This window comes from Onychostruthus taczanowskii, unplaced genomic scaffold (genome assembly GCF_017590055.1).
Source record: "Onychostruthus taczanowskii isolate IOZ18803 unplaced genomic scaffold, ASM1759005v1 scaffold5, whole genome shotgun sequence".
NCBI classification, from domain to species: domain Eukaryota; kingdom Metazoa; phylum Chordata; class Aves; order Passeriformes; family Passeridae; genus Onychostruthus; species Onychostruthus taczanowskii.
The window spans coordinates 16,161,319-16,183,555 of record NW_024502568.1 but is presented as its reverse complement, the minus strand read 5'-3'; the positions used below and the strand labels follow the sequence as shown (position 1 = coordinate 16,183,555).

General features: G+C 48.3%; 2 protein-coding genes across 5 annotated transcripts in view; one reads left to right on the top strand and one right to left on the bottom strand.

The window, feature by feature from the left end:
• Positions 1–5,675, top strand: part of FAM53B (family with sequence similarity 53 member B) — a 44,852-nt gene extending 39,177 nt beyond the window's left edge. For all 4 annotated transcript variants that reach the window (XM_041415877.1, XM_041415878.1, XM_041415880.1 and 1 more), the window contains one exon: positions 1,884–5,675. In XM_041415877.1, the coding sequence (XP_041271811.1) occupies positions 1,884–2,204 (321 nt within the window). In that variant the 3' untranslated portion in view covers positions 2,205–5,675. The remainder of the gene's footprint in view (positions 1–1,883) is intronic.
• Positions 5,676–7,967: 2,292 nt separating this feature from the next.
• Positions 7,968–22,237, bottom strand: part of LOC121341896 (phospholysine phosphohistidine inorganic pyrophosphate phosphatase) — a 71,731-nt gene continuing 57,461 nt past the window's right edge. Inside the window, exon 7 of the mRNA XM_041415835.1 lies at positions 7,968–8,696. Coding sequence (XP_041271769.1) covers positions 8,606–8,696 — 91 coding nt within the window. The 3' untranslated portion in view covers positions 7,968–8,605. The remainder of the gene's footprint in view (positions 8,697–22,237) is intronic.

Genomic DNA, 22,237 nt, shown 5'->3' with positions numbered 1-22,237 from the left:
GCTCGATTAAGAAGGAAAAAAAAATAGCATTCCCAAAAGTGCCAGAGTTTTGTTTGTAGAAGGGATTTGCACTTCTGAGAGGGCTGTTGACTTTCAGGAGACCTAGGCTGTTCAAGTGCCTAAATCGCTGTTGGAAATATGCTTGCAAATTTTGTGAAGTGCTTAGAAAATATTTCTACTATGTCCTCAGGCCTTCTCCAGTGGTAATTACGAGTAGTCCATTAACCACAGTGTGCAGCTCTCTGCTTGAAGCTGTTGCATGCTCAGCACCCAGAAGACAGAGGCATGGCTGGGATAAAAAAAAAATATGACCAGGATGACGTGAGGGGTGGGTGCAATTGCATACTGAGAGAACAAATGTCCTTTTTTTCACACGGGCTTGGGGTTTGTGGGTTTTTGAAGGTTTCAGAGACTGAAGGCCATGCAAAATGTAACTTCCCCCAGCTTGGGCAGTGGCCAGCTCCTCCTGGGGTAGCAGGAACTCCTCTGTTTAGATAGAGCAGCCTCTGCAATTACTCTTTTTACCATGTACATGGGGTAGAGCAGCACACAAAGCCTCTGGTCCATGGGTGATCTTCCTTTGTTTACAGCCTGGGGTAAGTTATTGTAGTGGAGTTTCTCCCAGCTCACCTGGATTTGAATAAAAAAACCCTCAAGCAAACATGCCTAATTCCCTGGGAATGCCAGTGGGGATGTTTTGGAGCAAGGTTGTATCTCAGGCTGTGTGTTTGGTCCTGAATTGGGCCAGCCAGAGGAGATAGAGGCAGCAGCCCTGTCACTCTGTGTCACCAATGCTCTGTTGGGAGCTGAAGTTCTCCTGGCTCCCTCAGCCTCTCCTGGTGTTCCAGACCCTTTCCTGGCTCCATTCCTTCCTCTGGACACTCTCTAGCCCCTCTTTCTTGTCATGAGGGACCCAGAACTGACCAGTAACAGGTGAACATCTCTAGCTAGTGAGGGGGCTGCCTTCCTCCCAGGAATTTATGGAATTCCCATTCAGGCCTATTCCATGGGTTACCTCCAAGCCAAATGTCTGAGAAGTGAATGCTGGCTTGATGAGAGGCTCCGCAAGCTGCTGAGATCCTCCTCAGTCTCCTCCTGCTCAGAGCACACATTCTGCCACTGGCATGGCCTCATTATTTCCATTGGCACTCAGTAATGAGGGTTTAGTTTGTTCTTTTAAAAACCAACCCGGGCTAAAGGCATTCCCTGGCAGGTGAGCACACTCGTGGCCAGGCTGCATCCCTGGGAGGTTCTGCGTGCTCTGCTCCAAAGGGTTTGGAATGCCTGCATGCTCCTTGTCATTGTCAGAGTTTGAAACTGTTTAGAAGGCGTGACAGTACATAAACTGAATCAAGTTTCTAGCCAAGGTAACCAGGCGTGGAGACTCAGGGAACAGACAACTGTGCTGGCCTGGTTTTTAGTGAGGGGAAGAGCCATGAGCCATCACAGAGGAGGGTTTAGCAGGACACAAGCTCCAGCTACTGAAAGAAAGTGCTGAAGTTTCTCTTGGCTAATAAGGGAAGTTGTTGGAAATGTTCATTTGTTTTTGGTGAGCTCTGTTCTGCCTTACATGTGGAACTGGTCAATGCATGGGGTGGAGATGGTGATGGGACCGATGCAGAGCAGGCTGGGGGCGGTTTTGATGCCGTTGCCTTTTGCAGGGACACGGGTGCCACAGGACCTGCCACGGATGGGGAGATGCAGCATCTCTCCATCTCCTGGGGACCTGCTGAGTGTTCCTGCTGCTCTGCTTGTTTTCTGTTGTGCTGAGGGAGCTCGGGTTTGAGGTCGGGAACACTCCTAGCTCATCTGGTGTAACTTCCACCCCAGCTTCAGGATTCCCGGTCTCTACCTCAGCTGCCTCTCTCCCCTTGCCTCTGCAGAACCGCCAGACTTTCAACAGCCTCAGCTGCCTTAGCACCACGGCCGAGGACGGCTCCCAGCGGCCTACAGGCCCCCAGGCATGGACGGCGGCCCCGGAGGTGATGCCGGGCAGGACCCCCGCCTGCACCCCGGTCCCGGAGCCGCCGCGGGCCAGGCCCGAGGAGCGCCGGGCCAGCAGGGATGACCTGTCCTGTGAGGAAGAGGAGGAGAGCGCCGGCAAGGAGGAGGACAGGGCGGCCTGGCGGAGCGGCGGGCCGGGCAGCGAGAGCCTCTTCCAGCTGGATGGCGAGATAGACATCGAGCAGATAGAAAACAACTGAGGAGGGAGCAGCTCTTCTCGCCCTGGGCTCTGGGGGCTGCCAGCAGAGCCGTGCAGGGCTCCTGGTTGCCGGCGAGTTTGTGGGATCCTGTCACTGCTCCTCTCCTGCCAGCTGGAGGGGATGAAGCAGCTTTGCCAAAATTTCATCAGGTATTTAGAGGAATTCGTGTGCATGCGTGTGTAAATCTTGAAATTCTTTGTAACTACTGTAGCCAGAGATCAGCCAGGCCGAGGAAAGTGCCTGTCCCACAGGGAAACCAGGCGCGGGGATCGCCAAAAACTCAGAATCCAAGAGTAAATGGCTTTTGCCAGGATAGGGGTGGAGCTGATGGAGCTGGCCGTGCTCCTACAGGTCCCACCTGTGCTAGTTCAGAAAGGGGTGCACAAGGAGAAACCACCACCCCTGGGACTGGGAAAGGGGGGGAAAAGCAGAATATTGAGATTTGCAAACCGAGCACTGGCTGGTGGCCACCGGGGTGGCCGCGGTTCCTTTCCTCTGGCCACATCCCCTGTGGCCCCAGCACCCCCTCACTCCCCATGTCCCTGGCAGTGCCGTGAGGAGGAAATCACAAGTGAAGTGTTTTGCTTAAATTTAATAATGGCAAGAGCTGGATTTTGTACTCCTATATTTTTAGTTTTCCTTTTCCTGATGAGGAATTAAACAGATCCCTGGCCCATGTGGGGCAGCATCCGCAGCAGCGCTTCCTGGGCGCTGAACGGGGATGCTCAAATGCCTTCCTTCCCTGTTTTTTTTTCCTTCCCAGCCCCGCTCTCTCAGCTCTTTTGGGAAAAAAAAAAAAACCCTACTCAGGCTCTGTGCCACCCTCATTTGGGTTCTCAACACCCTGTTTTGAGCAGGGCTGGGCTGTTTACCCATTTACCAGCAGCTGTGCCCATTTTGCTACCCAGGGCATGGCTGCCACCCTTTTATTTTGGCTTTACTGTGAAGGGCTGCCTGCCCGAGGCACATCTTGGAGGGGTTACTTGACAAAGTCAGCTGGCAAAAGGCTGAAAATCCAGGTAGCAGCACTGAAAGCTTTTCCTCTTCCTGTGCCTTTTTAAAGCACAGATAAAGTGGTGACCATTATGTTTGTACAATATGAATTCTCTTTGCTAAAAATAAGCTGTCCACTTGCTAACAGGTTTAGAAGGACACATATTTCTTTTTTCTCCCTCTTTTTTTTAATTTTTTTTTTATTTTTATTATTTGTTTGTTTGTTTAAAGCTCTAGGAAATCTGTACAAATGGCTTCCAGCATCTTCTGGATTCCTTCTGCTGGTTCCTTCAAGCTCAGGGATCACTTCCCGAGCTTTGCAAACACGAGAAAGGAAAAAACCTTAGATACCAAGAGCAGCTGAAGACAGGACATTTTTAATGGGGCCAGCAGCCCCACTGGCAATGCCTTGAGGGTCCATAACTCAGAAAGGCTGAGAGCTGCTGGTACAGGTTTCATTCATCATTTCTGGTTTTGTTAGTGCACTTTTTTCCACAGTGGTTTGGGATGTGTGTGGCATCTCCCACCACAGTGGAACCCATTGCTTGTTACCCCTGTTACCCTGGCACTGCTGAGGTTTTGCTGGTGGCTGTGGCCATGTCCACTCTCTCCAGGCAAGCAGGACGAGCCCCAGACATTCGGGGAGGGGATGACAGGGATGTCTTTTCATTTTGGGGAATGCTCCAGCTCTTTTGAAATGTCACTTTATGCATCACTTAGAAAAAAATATACCCTGGGTTAATTTTTATTCCTCCTCTTGTGGAGGGTCCAGCCACGCGTGTTTTCCCAGGCTGCTGCCCCTCTGTCTGTGCCCTTGCAGTGGCACCCTCACAGCAAAGTTCTTGGCTTTGAGTCTTCCTGATGCTCCATCCATCCCTCCCCACCACTGACACATGCTGGTCTCGGGGCACTCAGCTCCTGCTGGCCACAGGCACCTCCTCAGCTGAGCAACAAAGGGCAAATTCACCCAAATCCATGTCCGGCCACCGCAGAGCTCCGGGCGGGCTCTGGCCTGGGCATCCCCAGGGCTGGAATTCCTAAGGGCTTCTGTTTTCTTTCCAAGGGCTGCTCCTGGTGCCATGCTAACCCCCCAGAGTGGGAAGGTGGCCAACAGACCAGGGCCCAGCTGTCCTGGACCTGGCCAAAGGGCCATGGCCCATGTGTCCTGGACGTAGCCGTAGCATTCAGTTTACATTCAGCACAACCCGTTTGCCTTACTAAAAATGCTTCTCCAATGAGTCATGGCCTTATACTGGGCACGTTGGTGTAGGCACAGACTACAGTTAGCGACAGTTTTGAGGCCACAGTGGTGTTCTGTTGGGTATTTCTTGTTGGGTTTGTATGATTTCATGTACTTAGTTTAAGAAAGCCTTACTTTTAAAATTTTTTTCTCTCTCTCTCTTTCTCTCTCTCTGTAGAGGTAAAACATTTGTGGATTTATATATATATATAAATATATATATAAATAAAGTAATTAAAAATATTAAATATAATATAGTATGTGCCTCAGATCCAGGGGACATCCTGTTGATTGTAAAGTCAGAAGTGGCGTTGCTCCCCTGGTGTCAGGAGATCTGTCCCCTACGCAGTGGGAGAGCAGGGCATCCCCTGGGGGTCTTGCTCTTGGTTTGTAAAGGACTTCACCTATTACACAGATGTTTTGGGAACCCCCCAAATCCCCTGGCAAACCCCTGCCGGCTGCCAGAATGTGATACTAAAGTAATATGCAGACAAGGGATGTTATTCCTTGCTAGGTAGCTAAAAGAAGTTCATTATTGTGAAGGGACTCAGTGGCTTGTCCAAGGTGTGACCCAGTCTGGGCAGCAGCTGTTTTGGGATGACACCAAAGCTGTGGCAGCAGCAATAAAGGTTCTTCATCCTGAAAAAAATAGGATTTTAACACAGAAAGTCTTAGCAGGCACACGGGAGTTTGCTGTGTGTTTTGCAGATGTAGCTCTTTGAGCCTGTCCTATGAAAGAGTACATTAAAAAAAGAGAAACCAACGAAAAGAAGCGTTTGTAAAATAGATTGTAATTTTTCCACGTGCTAGCATAGCCTGTTTGGCCAATAAAATTGTGTTTCAAGTGCATTGTTTAAAGCTCCTGGCTGCCCAGGCAAACAGACTGACGTAGGATGTTCTAGGATTGTAGCAGTGCTTTGCGGCGTGTGTGGGTTCGGTGTTCGAGAAAGAAAAAGAAGAGGATGGCCAAATAAAAAACAAAACAAATCAAAAAACAGAAAGATGGGAAGAAGAATAAAAACAAAGCCTTCTGAAGCTATGACCTGTAGTAGCCAAGTCTCGCTGGCAATTGCACAAGCGCCGCGGGCCGTGCGTGTCCCAGGAGGGGCTGCCCCAGGTGTCCCCTCCTCGGGCGGGCCAGGAGGCTGCTCCTGCCCCCTCCATGACTTGATTGCACTAGAGCAGCTCAATCTCAGGAAATTGCTTGTTACTTTTACTGTGTAAATAAAGCTTCCTGGTTCAATAACCCGTGTCTCGCCTCTCTGTGCCGTCCCCGCGGCCGGGCGCGGCTGTGGGGTCTGGGGGGGTTGGGGACATTGCTGACCCTTGGGGTTGTGGCACTGGTTGGAGTTTGATGGGGCTGGAGTTTGATGGAGACCCCTCCTCTCCTCTCCTGGCTGCAGCTCCTTGACATCTCTATAGGTGCTGGGAAGGGATGTCCCAAAAAATGGGTGGGGATCAGGAAAGCCTTCAATCAAGACCCTCCCTTGGGGTGTCTGTGGAGGAAGGGTGTCCCAGCCATGGGTTGCACAAGAAAATGGACATTTTATGATATTCACATGCAGGCAGACATGCTGCACCCTCCCCATGGCAGGGGGACATCCCCCATGCCTCCCCCCCGGCCTGTCATTTAGCTGTAACACAGCCAAAGATGTAAACAACAAAATGCAAATTGAAGTGCCAAGTAGCACCTCCTTCTTTGTGTTTAAGGACAAACATAAATATCCTGCCTCTTAAAATCCAGACTCAAACCTAAACTCAGAGCCCACAGCAGGCCAAAGCACATGGGGGTGTTAAATAAGTTCTTGGGGAAACAGGGCAGTATCTCCCTGCAGCCTTTGCAACCCAAAAAGGAAAACGGCTGCACTTCCTCCAGCAGGCAGTGTAAAAAGTTTCATGACAGATGGCAGGATGTTTATCTGCCTAAACTTAATCAGATTGAAGTGATAGGCTTAGTATAATAGAAAAAAAAAGGAAGAATTAGGGGTTAAAAAAGAAATACTCAGTGATCCATCACAGCCTGAACGTTTGACCAGGGTTTACAGCATCCTTCCATGTGTGTGGATGCTGACAGTACCATACACTTTGGCTGAACCACTACCCAGAGGATAGAAGATGCAAAAACAGACAAAAAAAAATTGCACTAAGGTCATTTTCCCAGATGTAGTTTATTTTATTAGAACTTAATTCCCAGCCCCCTTTCCCCTGCTGTCCCCAAGGGGGGCTATGCAACTCTAGGGCCAGCTGGTAGCTCTGAAAAACAAGTGTTCCAACACTCCAGAAACAGTGAGCATCATTTTGGTGTCCTTCAGTGAGTGGGGTCATCTTCAGCTGTTGGGACTGCTGGAAACAGAGCTGGAATTATCCTTTACCTCCTGCTTGCAGAAGCAGAGAGCAGTGGCTGAATGTAGACAGTGGCCAGCACATGCTGCCTGAGAGTATGGATATATATTAAGTAACACAAACATAATTACATTATTTCCATGGTTCCCTGGAGATCTGAAGTAGGTTAAAGCCCAAATAGTCTTGCTCAAAGCCCAAGAGGGTACAGAGCTGCTGATATATTGATTAAAAGGTGACTTTTGCCTCTAAAAGGTGACCCTTGCAAACACTACCACGTGTCAGCGAGGGTGGGCAGAGGACTTGATGGAACAACCCCTAATCTTGTAATTTTTTGACCCATTTTGAGCCCCTTCCATGCTCTTGCCAAGTGCAGCATGGCCAGGTGTTACCACACACGCTGCAACAGCTGCACTGCAAAACTGACAGGGGGAGAAACCAAAATCCCCAGGGAAGGGCTGCTGTGCCTGGAGGCAGGGAGCAGCTCCTCTTAGAAATCCTTATTCTGATCAGCAAAAAAAGGCAAATCTCATGCCTGTCCTGGCCCTGGATGTGCTGAGCACTCTTGGCAGCAGGAGGGGGCTGAGCTGGAGCTGAGCTGGTGCAGCAGATTCTCAGCAGGCATGTGGGGCAGGATCAGACCCAGGGAATGAGTACAGAATTCTAGAATCCCACAATGGTTTGGGCTGGAAGGTACCTTAAAGCTCATCCTACTCTACCCCTGCCATGGGCAGAGACACTTTCCACTATCCCAGGTTGCTCCCAGCCCCATCCAACCTGGCCTTGGACACTTCCAGGAATGAAGCAGCCTCAGCTTTTCTGGGCACCCTGTGCCAGGGTCTCCCCACCCTCACAGGGAGGAATTTCTTCCCGAAATCCAATCTAAACCCACCCTTTTGAAGCTATTCCCCTTGTTCTACCATTACATGCCCTTGTGCAAAGTCCATTTTCAGCTGGAGCTGTGTCTGACTCAGTGCTGGAAGCTCAGGGACTGCACATCCAGGATTTTAATGGGGAGGGGCAGGAATCCCACAGCCCCTCCCACACAGGCTGCCTACAAGATGCCCCCACAGAGGGAAGGCAAAGACCATCAGTCCCATGGCCTTTTCCAGTCCTGTATTTATGGACATTTCAAGTCTTGTAAATATCTCTGCCAGTGCTGATCCAACTGAACACAACGACAAACAGGCCAGATCCAAAGGACAGGGTTTATTCCTGACAGGATGGTGCAGTTATTCCCTAATGTGTTACTGATTCCTGTGCCCCCTCCTGGGGCTGCTCCAGACAGGCTGGTCCTGGCAGAACCACGGCTCCTGCCATGCCAAGGCACGTGGGGCTGTCCCTTGCCCAGGGCTTCTGTGCCACCCGAGGCACACACAGGAGCTTGGTGGCCTCCATCAGCCCCCAAAGGACATTCCCATCCCAAAAGGCACAGGACATGGGGGTTAAACAGGTAAATCCATTCATGAGGAGGTGCCTGGGTTCCCTGTTTTCCATCTTCCCAGTGTGAGCAAAGATGAAAAGGGGGAACAGCCCCCCAGCATCACCCAGAGGAGGCTGAGGCCCCTCACAGGCACCAAGGGCAGGGCATTCAGGACTTGCCAGAGGACAGCAGGTTTGGTGCTCCCTTGCATGGGAGGTCAGTAGATCATTTTAGTACCATTATGTGAAATATTTTGGAAGGCAGGCGCCCACCACCCTGCACCACAAGGCTGGGCTGGGTTCATTCAGGTGAGATGGAGGTGGGAGAGGATGAAGTGGTTCCATGGAGGGGCTGCACGTGAGGGCTCATCCCTGCTCCTGCTGGATTTACAGCTCCTGCTGGGATTTACATCTCCTGGAGGATGATGTCCACAGCCTCAGCCAGGTTGTTCACGTAGGCGTCAGGCTTCACCTCGGGGTGGTTTTCATCGGACGGCCTGGAAGGAGACAGAGGGGCACAGCTGAGCAAGGGCAGGATCCCAAACAGCCCCCATGTCCCTGCTGCCCACAGAGCACACACAGCCCTGGCAGCACCAGTGGTTCACAGAATGACCAGGTTAGAAGAGACCTTCAACATCATCGAGTCCAACCCAGCCCCATGACCTCCCTGCTCCTGCTGCCACACCATTCCTGACTCACATTCCTCCCTCTTCTGTTTGTTTTTCCCCTTTCTCTCTCCCACACCCAGATTTTTCCCACATGCCCAGGTGGATCCTGTGCCCTTTGTGCAAATGAGCTCAGCAAAACTTTACAAAACCTCAAGTGGAAGAGAATTTCCAATTAGTTAATTAACTAATGCAAGTCAACATTTTACATGGCACTTCTTCATCCAGGCAATAGCAGCACCAGGCAGGGATCACTGTAAGGACACCTCACTGCAAGCCTTGGAGCCTACAAAATTACAAATAATTATTCTCCCCCAGTTTTTATCTAGAAATGGGTAGAGAAAAAAACTATTCCCTTTCAACCTAGAGACACAGAAAGTCATCACACCACTTCAGTGAAAAGGAAGGTTCTGCCAAGGTTAATTTTGCAGGACCACCACCTCTTGCAAACCCACCAGTGGTGGTTTGAAACACCACCAGAAGAAGGTTCAGTCTCACCTTCCACCAAGCCACCACCCCAAAGCAGAGTGACTTGAAGCCATTTTTGCCAATACTTAATTAGCAGCACTGGCCTAACGAGGCACAGCTGCACAATCCCATTCTGCTGATTTAGCAGCACTGCTGGTGGGGAGGGGGGCAGATGTGGGAGGCAGAAATTCTCCAAACCTCATGGTCCTGTAATGGCTCTTGGGCTGAGAAACCCAACAGCTGCTGAAGGGAAAACATATGTATCTTATACGCTTAATGACCTTCCTTTGGGAGAGAGATGGGAGCCCAAATGTCCACCTCCCACCTCTCCTGCTCCCTGGGAAGGGCAAACCTTTATTTAGCACAGCCTCTCCGTGGAGAAGATGCATTTCCCACCGGATGCAGGGGAGGCAGAGAGATGATTATTATTATTAATGATGTGCAGGATTTGGTGAGCACTTGTCTGTACAAGCACCAAATCATTTCTTCTGTCCCAGCTCTGAAGCTCCCCAGGGCTGTTTCCTTCCTGCTCCTTTCTCAGCCCAAAAGCTCCTCACAAAGGCATGGCCTCTTTTGGAAGCCCACACTGTGTGCTTGAGGCTCTGCTTGCTGCAAAGTTGGGCTATGAACTAGGAAAAAATAAAATATTTTTTGTATTTTCAGCTGATATTCACTTTTCCTTGTGTCACCTGCAAAGCCATGCCCAGCACCAGGCTCCAGGAAACAGACTCTGCATCTTATTTAAAGGGTGGATGGGTCTTTCTTTAAATATCCCAATTCCACCTGTTCACAGGGCTAGGGAGCAATGAGAATAATTATTATGATTTTTTTTAGGTTTTTCTCAACTGAAAAGGAGTTTGATGATGGAGAAAAACCTTCACACATAAAGCAAGTAAAAACCTAGTGTGTATCTATCCCTTCAGTGGTAATTATTGCTCACTCCTGATTTAACCAAGTGGCTTTGATGAACACAAAAATAACTTTAGGCATACAGTAAAATATCAATTTCTTGTCACTAATCCTTAATTTGAGTGGAGAACTAAATAAAGCAATGAACAAAACTTCTCTTTGCATTTTACGCCCTGAAAAATGTTCCTTTCCTAGATTACACATTAGGAGGAGAAAATTTTCAAGGAGAAGCTTGAAACGAATGCTTCTACAAGAAATTTTCAATTACACAGCACTCTTTGATCTATTAAAAGGATTTTGTGATTAATATCTGTGCTGACTACACAGAAATCCATCTGTAACTCAGCTGCTAAATGCCAGTCATCAATGAAAAGTCCTGTACACACTTAATGTGTCCTGTGAAAAGAGGGTGTGTGTATGTATATATAAATATATATAAACATATATATATATATGTATATATGAGAAATAAGGTATTTTTACCCCTTTGCCCAAATACCATGGGATCACATCACACTCCTGGCTCCACTGAAGTTAATATTAAAACACAATAAATAAAGTTGTCTGAACTCTGCAGGAAAGCAGAGAGCTGGAATAAACACACTTCCCTGCTCTCTTGCCTTTTCCTAGGGCTGTGCGTGGGGCTTTTGTCCCTGTCAGTGCCACCACAATTCCTGTTTCATGTGACCTCTTCCTTTGTCTCACAGGCATTTTGTGGCTCACAAAAACAGCCAAGGGATGGGTTTGCTCCCCCCTCTGGTTCGGGGCTGCTCTTGAAGCATCCAAGGAAAGGGAACTGCAAGCAATAACCCCCAAACTCTAATGCCAAGAAACAAAGCTCCAAATGCAGCAAAACAACTCAGGAGCCCGAGTCTGGGTGCCAGAAGTGAGGCAAAAGAGAGAGCTGTGCCATAAAACCTCTGGGCAAACCCAAATGCTGGAGGACGAGCCTTTATTCTGTTGTCCAGAGGGAGCAGAGACCATGGCTCTACACCAGCCTCCTCTCTGGGGAATTTGGGCTTTTCCCTAAGAGAAACACCAGCCACTGGGAGTTTTAAGAGGCCCTGAGGTGAAGCAGTGCTCTGGAGCTCTGCCCTGATGTCCTGGCCATTGCTTTGATGGGTCAGAGCCTCCCTGGACAAGGTCTGGGTGCTCAGGCTTGAGCCAGAGCACTCAGAGCCTCCCTGGACAAGGTCTGGGTGCAGGTGGAAGCTTGAGCCAGAGCAGATCTCGGTCTCACTGGTCCAGCTCAGCTTCTCTTGGACAAGGTCTGGGTGCTCAGGCTTGAGCCAGAGCAGATCTCGGTCTCACAGGTCCAGCTCAGCTTCACTCAGTGACAACAACCCCACAGCAACTGCAGGTCACACAACTGGCAGTGAAGGTTACCTTTTGATACCTTCTTCCTTCATATTCCAGAAATAAATAATAATAATTAAAAAAAAAATCTAAAAATATCTTTAGTTAGCTAGGTCAGTTGAAGAAGTTAGCATTGAGCTAACTTTAGGACAGACTCCTTCTGATTTTTTTTTTTTCTCATATGGGACTCTGGTTGCAGAGAAGAGCATAAATCAAAATGACAGAAAATTATATACTGCAGCTGAACATTGAGCTGTCAGCACTCCTGGCCAGTGCACAAACTTGCTTGTGAAAAATCAACTACAGCCTTGGGAAACACTCTTCCATAAAGCAGGACTCCTTGGAGTGGCTGAGCACCACAGCCTGGAAGTGCACACCATTTCCCAGCCCAAACTGGCCATGGCAGTGTGAAATGTGACACTTCTGCACTGCCTTTGGTGGCCACCTTGCTGGCATACAAAGGGATCAGGGAAAGGAGTGGCTTAGCACAGGATCCCTCTGAAAGCCAGGGTGGTCCTTCCTGGTCTACAGGAATTTGCAGAGGCTGTTTAGCTTGGTTGTTCATTGTTACTGTCAAGTTAAACTGCTGGGGATAGGCACTGGATTACATTAGGAGTCTGACATAATTTAAAAAGCCCAATTCTGAATCTGTCAAACTTTTCAGCATGAAAGACTGGAGGTTTTTACTGACTTGCAGTGACTGACAAGTCTAAATTTGACCTTAGGAACAGATCAAATACCAAGGTGTATGAACTCCTAAATATATATAAGGTCCTTCCTTATGGGGACACAGGGTGATGTTAGGAGACAATGTTCTTCAGAAGAAAAGCCACCCAAAAGGACCAGTGCATAGAGCACATGAACAACAGGAACTATTTTGAACATGATGCAGCTCAGACAGTGGTCCTGAGGCTCCAGTTACTCATCAAATGCTCCTCAGGAGATGCCTGAACATCCTCCTCTCCCAGGGGCCATTGATCACTGTCAGGGCTCCACCTCTGTGCCCTCTTGTACCCTGAGCCAGACCCCCAGCCCATACTAAACTGGTTAGCTCAGATCAGTGCTGCACTTGGAGACATCAGGAAGCAGCAGGGTGCTGCAGGAAACTGGCTCTGCAATTTTAATTCTTCACTTGGGAAGAGAAGCTCCAGTTATCAGGGAAACTCCAGAATCAGAACTGCTGCCTGTCAGAAAGTGATGGCTTCCTCCTGCTGAAGCATGAAACAAATTGTAAGGGGCTGATTTTAAAAAATCAGCTTCTGCAAGGGTAAGAAGGTTCACGTACTGTGTGGGTCACATTTCCACTCAGATAAGTCTGTTCTGACAGGGTGGATTCCCTGGCTAGATTCAGCTACCAGGAATGCTCTTGAGTTATCCCAACTTCTGTGCAGTTTTCTGGGAGGGTTCACCCAGATGCAGCTGAGCATCTCTGAGGGATGAAGGGATCTATGCTGGCTTGCCTGGTCCTTTCAGGAGGATGAGGAGGAGTCTTTGAAGCAAATGCAGAGGAAAGATGACACACAGAAAGATGACCCAAACCCCAGACTTTGAGTTAATTCTTTTGTTTCCCACAGCAGTTGGGATTCCAGGTGTGGTCTCAGGGTTGGAGCGAGGATTGGATGGTGCTGTCAGCCAGTTCCAATGGCACTGTCACAGGGAATCACTGCTGGAAAGGGAACTGGACCTGCAGAACATGGGATGTGACTGATTCTCTGCGAGCTGGGAGCAAACCATCCCACCAGGAGCTACGAGGGGATGTCTGAGCTCCAGGCCCTCCCCTCATGCTGTCCTAGGGACCCTCACACACAGCCTGGAATGGCCTTCTCAGCATCCCACTTGTGCTCTTCTCCAGAAAACCATGTGGAACAAAAAGGAAACAGCTGGGTTACTGCATGGGCAAAATGTTTAACAAATAGAAAGCCAGACAGCTGACATTGGACAGTCATGGTCACAGGGGTGGAAACAGCACTGGATCCAGCTCAACCTGAGACCTGCAGGAACTTGAGAGTGAGAGCACACGGGGATTGATCAACACCTGGCTGGTATCACAGGTTAAAATTAGCTCTTACACAGCCCTCCAGAAATTGGGGTAGGCAGGAAAAACATCAAGCAGGGCCAAAGCAAGGCACCAAAGTGAACTTGAAAGAGACAAATGATCTCACATTGCAGTGCCACTGACCTGCAGTCATTGGCAAACCTGATCCCAGCTCTGCACCACTTCTGTCACACAGCAAACCCCATCCCAAAAGTCACCCTCTGTTTGACCAAGGCATCTCTGGGTCACCATTCAGACTTCTTATCAACAGCACCAATTCCTGCTCCATAAAGTAAGATAAAAAAGTCTGAGACCATTTCTCCTGACAGCATATTCTTCAGGAGCTCTTACCATGGCTGTAATATATGCAAGACTGAGTTTAACAAGGTTTTCTTTATGAGGAATGCAAACAGACACTGTAACCTTTGCTGGTTGCTTTGGAAAGATGCAATAATTAGACTTGGTGCCATGAGTGAAATTCTCTTTTTTTTTTTTCTTTTGTGAAACATGCAATTTAATCAGTTTGGCACTGAAAACTCAGATAAATCACAATGACTGACAGGTCCCTGATGGACAGCTGAGGGATGGTTGTAAAGCCACATTTCCTGATCATACAATTAGAGAAAAACCTGCACCAAAGTCAGTAACAGCACCCAGGGCTGGAGCAGCTCTCAGAACTCCAGGAAACCCCATACCTGGGACCCTCTCATGTCATGGACAGATCCCTGGGATAGGAAGAGAGGCTTTTGTGGTTAGAAGACTGGATTTTGGAGAGCTCCAAGCAAAGCAAACCTGCATCAGAGCAAACCAGCATTCTCCACTGCTCCTCTCTTGCCTCCCAGAACTTCACACGCTACTAATTGTGTTTAATTGTGACTCATTTAAATTCAAGCATCCACAAACGGGTGGAAATTACTGCCAAATTGTTTGCTAACACCTGAAGGAAGTCTGTGGGCTTGCGACTTAATTGTTCCCATTTATGTTAAACTGCTGCAGTTTTAACTGAGCAGAATAAACCAGCTTAAATCCAACTCTTCTCCAGGTAATACATCTCAACACGTGGACAATATTAAGATTGGGGGCATAGGTAGTTATCCTTCTACATAGTTTACCTAAAAATAAAATAAAATAAAATAGTAAAATGCTAGAAATCACAGAATCCTGGAATGGTTTGTGTTAGAAAGGGTGTTAAAGATATCTCTGTCATGGCAAGGACACCTTCCAGTGTCCCAGGTGCTCCCAGTCCCAATGTCCAACCTGCCAGGGATCCAGGGGCAGCCACAGCTGCTCTGGGCACCCTGTGCCAGGGCCTGCCCACCCTCCCAGGGAACAATTCCTGCCCAATATCCCATCTAACCCTGCCCCCTGGCACTGGGAAGTTGTTCCCTCTCATTCTGTCACTCCATGCCACATCCAAATTCCCTCTCCAGGTTTCCTGCAGCCCCTCCAAGCACTGGAAAGTTGCCATTCCCCAGATTTTTGTTTTTCTGAATTTCAATACACTTCTTGGGGTGAGCACTTGTACTTTTCAAACATACATGTGTTGAAAATTTAATTGGAAGTGTTTAATTGGAATTAATTAGTTTCTAATCAGTTGGCTGCATGGAGATGCTCTAACCAAAGATCTCAGATACACAATTCCAGAGATAACTGCTTAGAAGAGGGTGCTGAGAGCACTGGTAGGGCTAAAGGAGGTGTGTGAGGAGTGCCTGGTGTCCCTGCTGCACTCTGCTCTACCAGGTTTTCCACCAGGTCTTCTTAAACTGCCAAGATCTGGTGCAGGACATGACTTTGGGAAGCAAGGAACAGGTTGGAAACGGGGATTGTAACCACAGGTTTGAAGAGGTTCAGGGAGAGCAAGGGGGACTTTGTCAAAATGAAGAAGTTAAATGACCAGAGGTGAGAGAACAGATCAGGAGCTGGAGGCTGGCAGGACAAAATTCCATGGGTTTCACATAAAAAGCTTGGGAGAGAGCACAAGTATTTCCCATACTCCTCTCTACATGCATGACATTTACTCGTGGTGATTGCAAATTAACCCTTGAGGGACCCCAATTCCTGCCATCTCTGCAGGATGCAGTGCACCCTGCACTCTGAGCACACAGCGCTGAGGAAGCAGATGATGGCAGCTGTTTTCCTCCACCCATCCCTATTTATTTTCTCTCTCAGGAAACCCAGCACATGTGAACATGCCAGATTAAAAGCTCTGGAGAATAAAAGTCCTGAAAGTCTGTGCAGAGGATATATACACATCTATACAGTAAGAAACAGGCACGAAGGCAGGCAGGATGGTGATGGGAAGACGTGATGTGAAGTGCTGCTGTTGGGACAGAGGGTACTCCTGGCTAAATGCTCTCATGTCATTACACCAGAGCATGAGATTTTATCAGTGCTGACTTCTTTCCCTTACCTCCAAAATCCCTCATGGAAAGTCAAGCTGGTTTGAACAAATATTTAAACAAGCACAGCACTGGTGTTCCGGCAGCTGGGCAGCAATTTTCCTGTCAAAACTTCAGAGCTCTCTCATCTTGCACAGCCAGAGCAGTTCAGCAGGGGCCAGGCATTAAAAGTGTGCATACCAGCATTATGGTGGAGGAGAGGGAGCAGCACACATGCCTGATCTGGTTTTGGACTGGTTCCCAGCCTGCTAATCCCAAAACAGCTGCACACGTGTCCTGGGAACAGCTGGTGTGGCAGGGAGAGCTAGAACGTGGTGGGCACAGGATGGGGGGACACCCAGTCAGTCCCTTCTGCCTCAAGGGGCTCTGCTCCCTTCTTCTCTGCCCATAATCCAGGTATCTTGTGGGCTCTGAGCTGCTGTGGTCCCATCCAAGCCTGAATCCAGAGGTGAAGCCATCATGGCTCAAAAGCCTGGCTCCATGCTGGGTGATGGATGCTGGGTTTGACTCCTGAGCCACACAGGTGGAAGGGAGTTACTGCATCAGGGACTGCCATGCTCAGCCCCATGGAAACCACTTCAATCCATCTTACACAGTGATGAGTGCACTGGTAATATTTGTTCAATGTACTCTGTCAGGCCAACCAGAACAGCCAGAGGAAACACAAACATGTGAGAGCACAGAATGCTTCTGCTGCTGCAGAGGAGAACACTCACCCTCAGCCACCTGAGGTTTCCCATCAGGCTGGCCCAGACCCATTTCACCCAGAGCTGTCTGTCCAAAAACAAGATGCTCTGCCCAGGCTGCTCACCTGAACCTCTTCAGGAGCCTCCTGCCCAGGACAGACAGGAAAGGGGAAGGACACACAAACCACAGAATCCCTTAGGTTGAAAAGGCCTCTGAGATCATTGAGCCCATCTGCTCCCCCAGCACTGCCAAGGCCAGCACTGACCCATGTCCCCAAGTAACACATCTACAGGTCCTTTAAATCCCTCCAGGGATGGGGATTCCACCACTGCCCTGGGCAGCTCTTTTCATGCAGAAATTCCCTCTGCTCCTGTCCCTGTTCCCTGGAGCACAGCCCGACCCCCCGGCTGTCCCCTCCTGGCAGGAGCTGTGCAGAGCCACAAGGGCCCCCTGAGCCTCCTGTGCTCCAGGCTGAGCCCCTTCCCAGCTCCCTCCTCATGGGACTTGTGCTCCAGACCCTTCACCAGCTTTCTTCCCCCTTCTTATTCATCCCATGTTCATCCCAGTTTCTTAGATAACAAGTCTGGATGGGAAATAACCTCTGGAAGAGACGATTCTTTTCCCTACTGACTCTATTTAAACCAGATGACAAGCTCATATCCCAGAGCCAGTTGTTGGACAGCCAGAGTTAGGGTTAGGTGTAAAGAATCTAAATTTTCATAAAATATAGATAAAGTTTAGTGAGATAAATCCAACCCCTTGGTGGAAATGAGCCATGAATGCCAGGTACGTTGGTGTCAGTGCAATGACCCCCTGGCTGGCCTGGGGTGCCCTGGGGGACCAGAAGCTCTGACTGCACATGTGGATGCACCAAGTGCTGCAGTGCAAGCACAGCACAGCTGTTTCCAATAAAAGCAAAGCTTCCCTCTCCCCCTCAAAAGTGAAATGCACATTTGCTTGTTTTCTGAGAAAATCTGAGAATTGCCCCTGCTCTGCCAAACTATCCAGTCTAACAGGGTGTTTGCAAGCACCCTGAGACTCAGCTCTGCCTGCTTGGATTAATTATTGATGACCTGCTTGGCTTTGCCAGATGACCTTACTCAATTCAGTAGAAAATAATTTTAAACGCCCCTGAGAAAGAATCTGGACATAAATATTTTCTTTGTGCATACACAAACAGATGTGCATCTTAAATGGAGCTGATGCATTAGCTATTAATCTGATTTAATATTACACAGGAGTGAGAAAGATTAATTTCAAGGGTTGAATGTAAAGCTCAGTGGTGCTCAGACATCTTACTCTGTTAGATACTTTTAAAGACCTTAGCCTTAGAGAATATTTCATTACTTTCCTTTAATATATCACTTACAAAATCCCTATGAAAGGTGTAAAATGAATGCTGGCTTCTACACTTGCAAAGCATCTCATGGAGATTTAAGTCACAGAACTCTGGCAGATGCAGATTCTAGCAAGAAAGGAGCTTTGCAGATTATAAAAGGAAGAAGTCTTAATTTAAGGTTTCAAATGCTGCTTGGAGAAGTTTGACTTAAAAAGTCTTAGGCCAGATTGGCACTGATAATGCAACCCTGGAGACAAGACACTCCAAGTTACAGCTTTAAAAGACTGTTTCTCACCAAAGAAGAATTTGAGCTACCCTAAGGAGAATAATATTTGTCTCCAGATGCTGCTCACTAAATCAGCTTTAATTTTAAACGAGAATGAAACTATGAGCTATCTGTGCCACTCCCAGGAAACCCAAGCAGACAGACATGCAGCCAGTTCTCCTTCCAAAGGGCAGGGACAGCCAATGCACACACGTGTTGGGAACCAGCACCACCCTGCTCCAAATCCTTCCCACGTGGGAAGCCAAAAAAGCACCTTCACAGGAAAATGAAGGCAAAATTTATATTTTTGTCTGCAAAATTGTTCGGCCTGGACAAGGCAACGGCATGGGGTCTGTCTGACTTCTCTTCCCAGACCAGATTCCAGATAGGAATATTACATCCAACCTCACTCAAGGACATCAGGAACACCCTAAATGTGCTCGTGCTGAACAGATATAACAAAAGGGAATATATATTTGGGCTAAACCCCAGGAGTTCTGCCTCGGCTTTGAGTCAGTGCATGACTGATGTCCTCTGGAAGGGCTCAGAGACACCTGAGCACACAGAGCCACCCAAATAACTCAGCCCTGCTCCTCAGAAACTCCTGCCCCTTCTAAAGCAGAAACTTTACTAAAGTTATTCCAAATTATGGCTCATTTGCTTAAGCAACTCTGTAACTGAGATCTTCACAATCTTCTATATGGAAGTTTGACCTGATGTCTGCCTGCCTTCCCTTCCATGACCACAGTGCCAAGGGAATAAAACTTCATTTGCTTGGGAGATACATTTACCAATATCTGGAAGTGACATTTACCACTATCTGGAAGTGGTCAAGAGGCTTGGAGCAACCTGGGATAGTGGAAGATGTCCCTGCCCGTGGCAGGGGGTGGCACTGGGTGGGTTTTAATACCCCTTCCAATCCAAACTATTCCGTGATTCTACGAAGTGATGGAGCTGATCAAGTTTGCTTTTTGCTTTGTTTCACAGATGAAAAAGCCCAGATTTGCTGAGCTCTTGAGCAGGTAATGAAGGAAACCTTGTGCCATGTGCCTGCAGCCTCCAGGACACTGAATGGGGTCGCTGGGGCGTCAGACCCTAAATCCAGCAGAAAACAACACAGCTCTGCATGGACCAGCAACAGCCAGCCCACACTGCATTCCCTGTCATTTTTTAACTGGCAATGGGGACCTCAGGCCGGGCTGCCTCCCTCCAGAGGAAGGCAGGATGTCCTCTGCAGATTAGGCTCACAAAGGTGGGAAGCTGTTCAAAGGATGAGGACACGCTGCGCTTGCGGACCGCGCTGCGCCCCAGGATCCCAGGGCTGCTTGGAAGCGCTGCAGGAAACAGGCAGCACTGCTGCCCTGGAAACACCAGTGCTGCAGGGATGGCTGCGGGCTCTTCCTCCCCCTCCTGGCTCTCCTCCATCCCGGCAGGATGCAGGAGGCAGCGCCGGGCTGGGGGAAGGCAGCGAGCACATTTTTCAAGGTGTCAAACCACAGCTAGGCTCGTGCTTAAGAATGGATTATGGAAAGTGCACTGAACCAACAGTGTTAGTGCAGGGATTAAATCCCTGGCACCCAGCCCTTGGGCTGGACACGGAACAGGCCAAGGGCTGTACCTGCTTCCTTCCAGCTCTGACTTCCAGCTCCTCAGATGGAGGAGGCTGCTCGTGTGTCCCACTTGCTGTGTGCTCAGTGCAGGCTCAGAGCCAGCCCCCGGCTGAAGCCTTCCAAGAGTTTTGTCAAATACCAAGTCATGTCAACAGGGATTTTGCTGCATGTTGTCAAAGAGATAATCCCAAATTTGCAACAACTCAGTGATGAATATTTGGGTTTGGGATGCTTGGATTCAGTTCAGGGATTTGCACAGGTTCAGTCTGTGTCCTGTGCTAACTTGCACATCCTCCAGCATCATTTTCTCTGTCAGTCCCTTCCACCTTCATAAATACAATGGTTAATACCATGGCCACCTCCAAATAGCTTTTTTAAATTGGTTTTTGCAGGACTGACTGGACATTTCCCACAGCAGTTTATTGCTGGCTGTTATCACACGTGTGAACCACAGCCTGGAACCACAAAGTCATCGAGCAGGATGAGTTTGTACCACACCTGGCACACTCAGAACAGCACCAGGCACCACTGCTGCTTTCAAACCCTGCCACATTCACCCTCGAAGGGCTGAGATGGTTTCTGAGTCAGCTCTTCATGAGCTCCAAAACTCAGAAGCCAAGGATCAGGCTGTGCAAGGTGCCCAAGAGGACTGGGAATGAAAGGGGTGCCCAGGGGCTTCTCCACCTCCAGTGCAGCTGGCAAGGCTTTCCCATTTCTCAGGATCAGACTGAACTTGGGACTTTTCTTAACCATGAAATCAATAAAAAAGACTTAACAGCTTTAGCACAGAGGAGGAAAAAACCCAAACAAACAAGAGCAGTGGCATGGTAACTGCTTCACCTTCTTGGTATCTGCAGTATTTGCTTTTGTCTCTTCTGAGCATTGTGGTTGAGACCAGTTTCCTCCCTTTGCATCAGCTTCAAGTGAAGACTGATCCTTTGTAGAATGAACAGCCCAGAATACTGGTTTTAGCTGTGCTTCTGTAACCCAACCTGGCTTAAATGAAGTCTATTTACATACCATGCTCGATACTTTGAGAAAATCTAATACTTAAAATACTTCAAAGGTCTACTTTGTACTGGAGGTGGGACAGCCAAGGCTGTGGTCTGCACATATTGCTACATTCCAAAGGCATTTCAGGGTGGAGATATTTGTCTGTGGAGTTAAAAACAACCCAACAATAAGCCAATCCCCTTCAACTTGCACTCAAAGCAGCAAGGAGCAATCTGTGGAGGGCTGATCAATCCTCTGATGTTTTTTCTCAGTCTAAAATGAATCAGTGGCTTGGGGGGTGTGTGCTATGGAAGTATAATCTATATAAATATAATAAAGAATTTTTTGAAACAAATGACCCAAGCCCTTGTGTGGAAAGAGCTTTAGCAGATCATAAAGGAAGGGACTTCATCAAGTAAAACCTTGAAGGAGATGTTCCAACTCACAGCACTATACATTAATGCTCAGCAATGTAAAGAGTTTAACTGCCTGTTGCTTTCCTACCATAAATTACTACCTGCAGCTAATGGAAAACCTTCCTCCAGACCTGTTTATGCACCTCACTCTCATTTCATACACTCACATGGATGGAAAAAACAGCAAGGCAGCCTGGAGTTGTCTGAAGTCCCTGCAAATGGGCATGTCCTGAAAGCAATGAACATTTAAGAATACCACATGTGTGTGTTTGGTGCAAGCTGCTTGAGCAGCTCATCACATATTCAATACTCTGCAGGTTTTATGACTGTTTATATTTTAATTTAATAATTGGCTTTAATGTTAAACCATGCTGCCACTCACACACAGTTGTTTCCTCTCAGGAAAGGGCACTTCCTTCTTTTTGGGGGAAAAAGGTATTAATGGTTTGGGTTGGAATGGACCTTAAATCCCATCTAGTTCCATCCCAGAGAAAGGGGCAGGTAGCTTAAAGGAGGAAGAAAAATTACCCATCTGAGGGATGCAGAAATGCAAGGTGACATTTGGACCTTGGTTTCACTACTCTGCATCTGGGAGATGCTAGTTAGATACAAACCCAGAACAACAAGCCAGAGTCCCAACCACTTTCCCAAAGGATTAATTAAGGAATCCTCCTCCCAGCCCCCATTCAGAAAAATCTGGCTGGAAACTAAGTACCAGCAACTGTTTACCCCATTAGAGCTGTGCAGTAAGAAAGGACAGCCTCCTACAGCTTCCCACAACTTCGGGCAAGATAAACATCTTTGTTGCAAAGCAAGAGCCTCTCCAGTTTTATTGATGGAGACAGAAAGTGCCAGAGAATCGGAGCTGCTGAATCCAGCCTCTGATTAGCAATTAA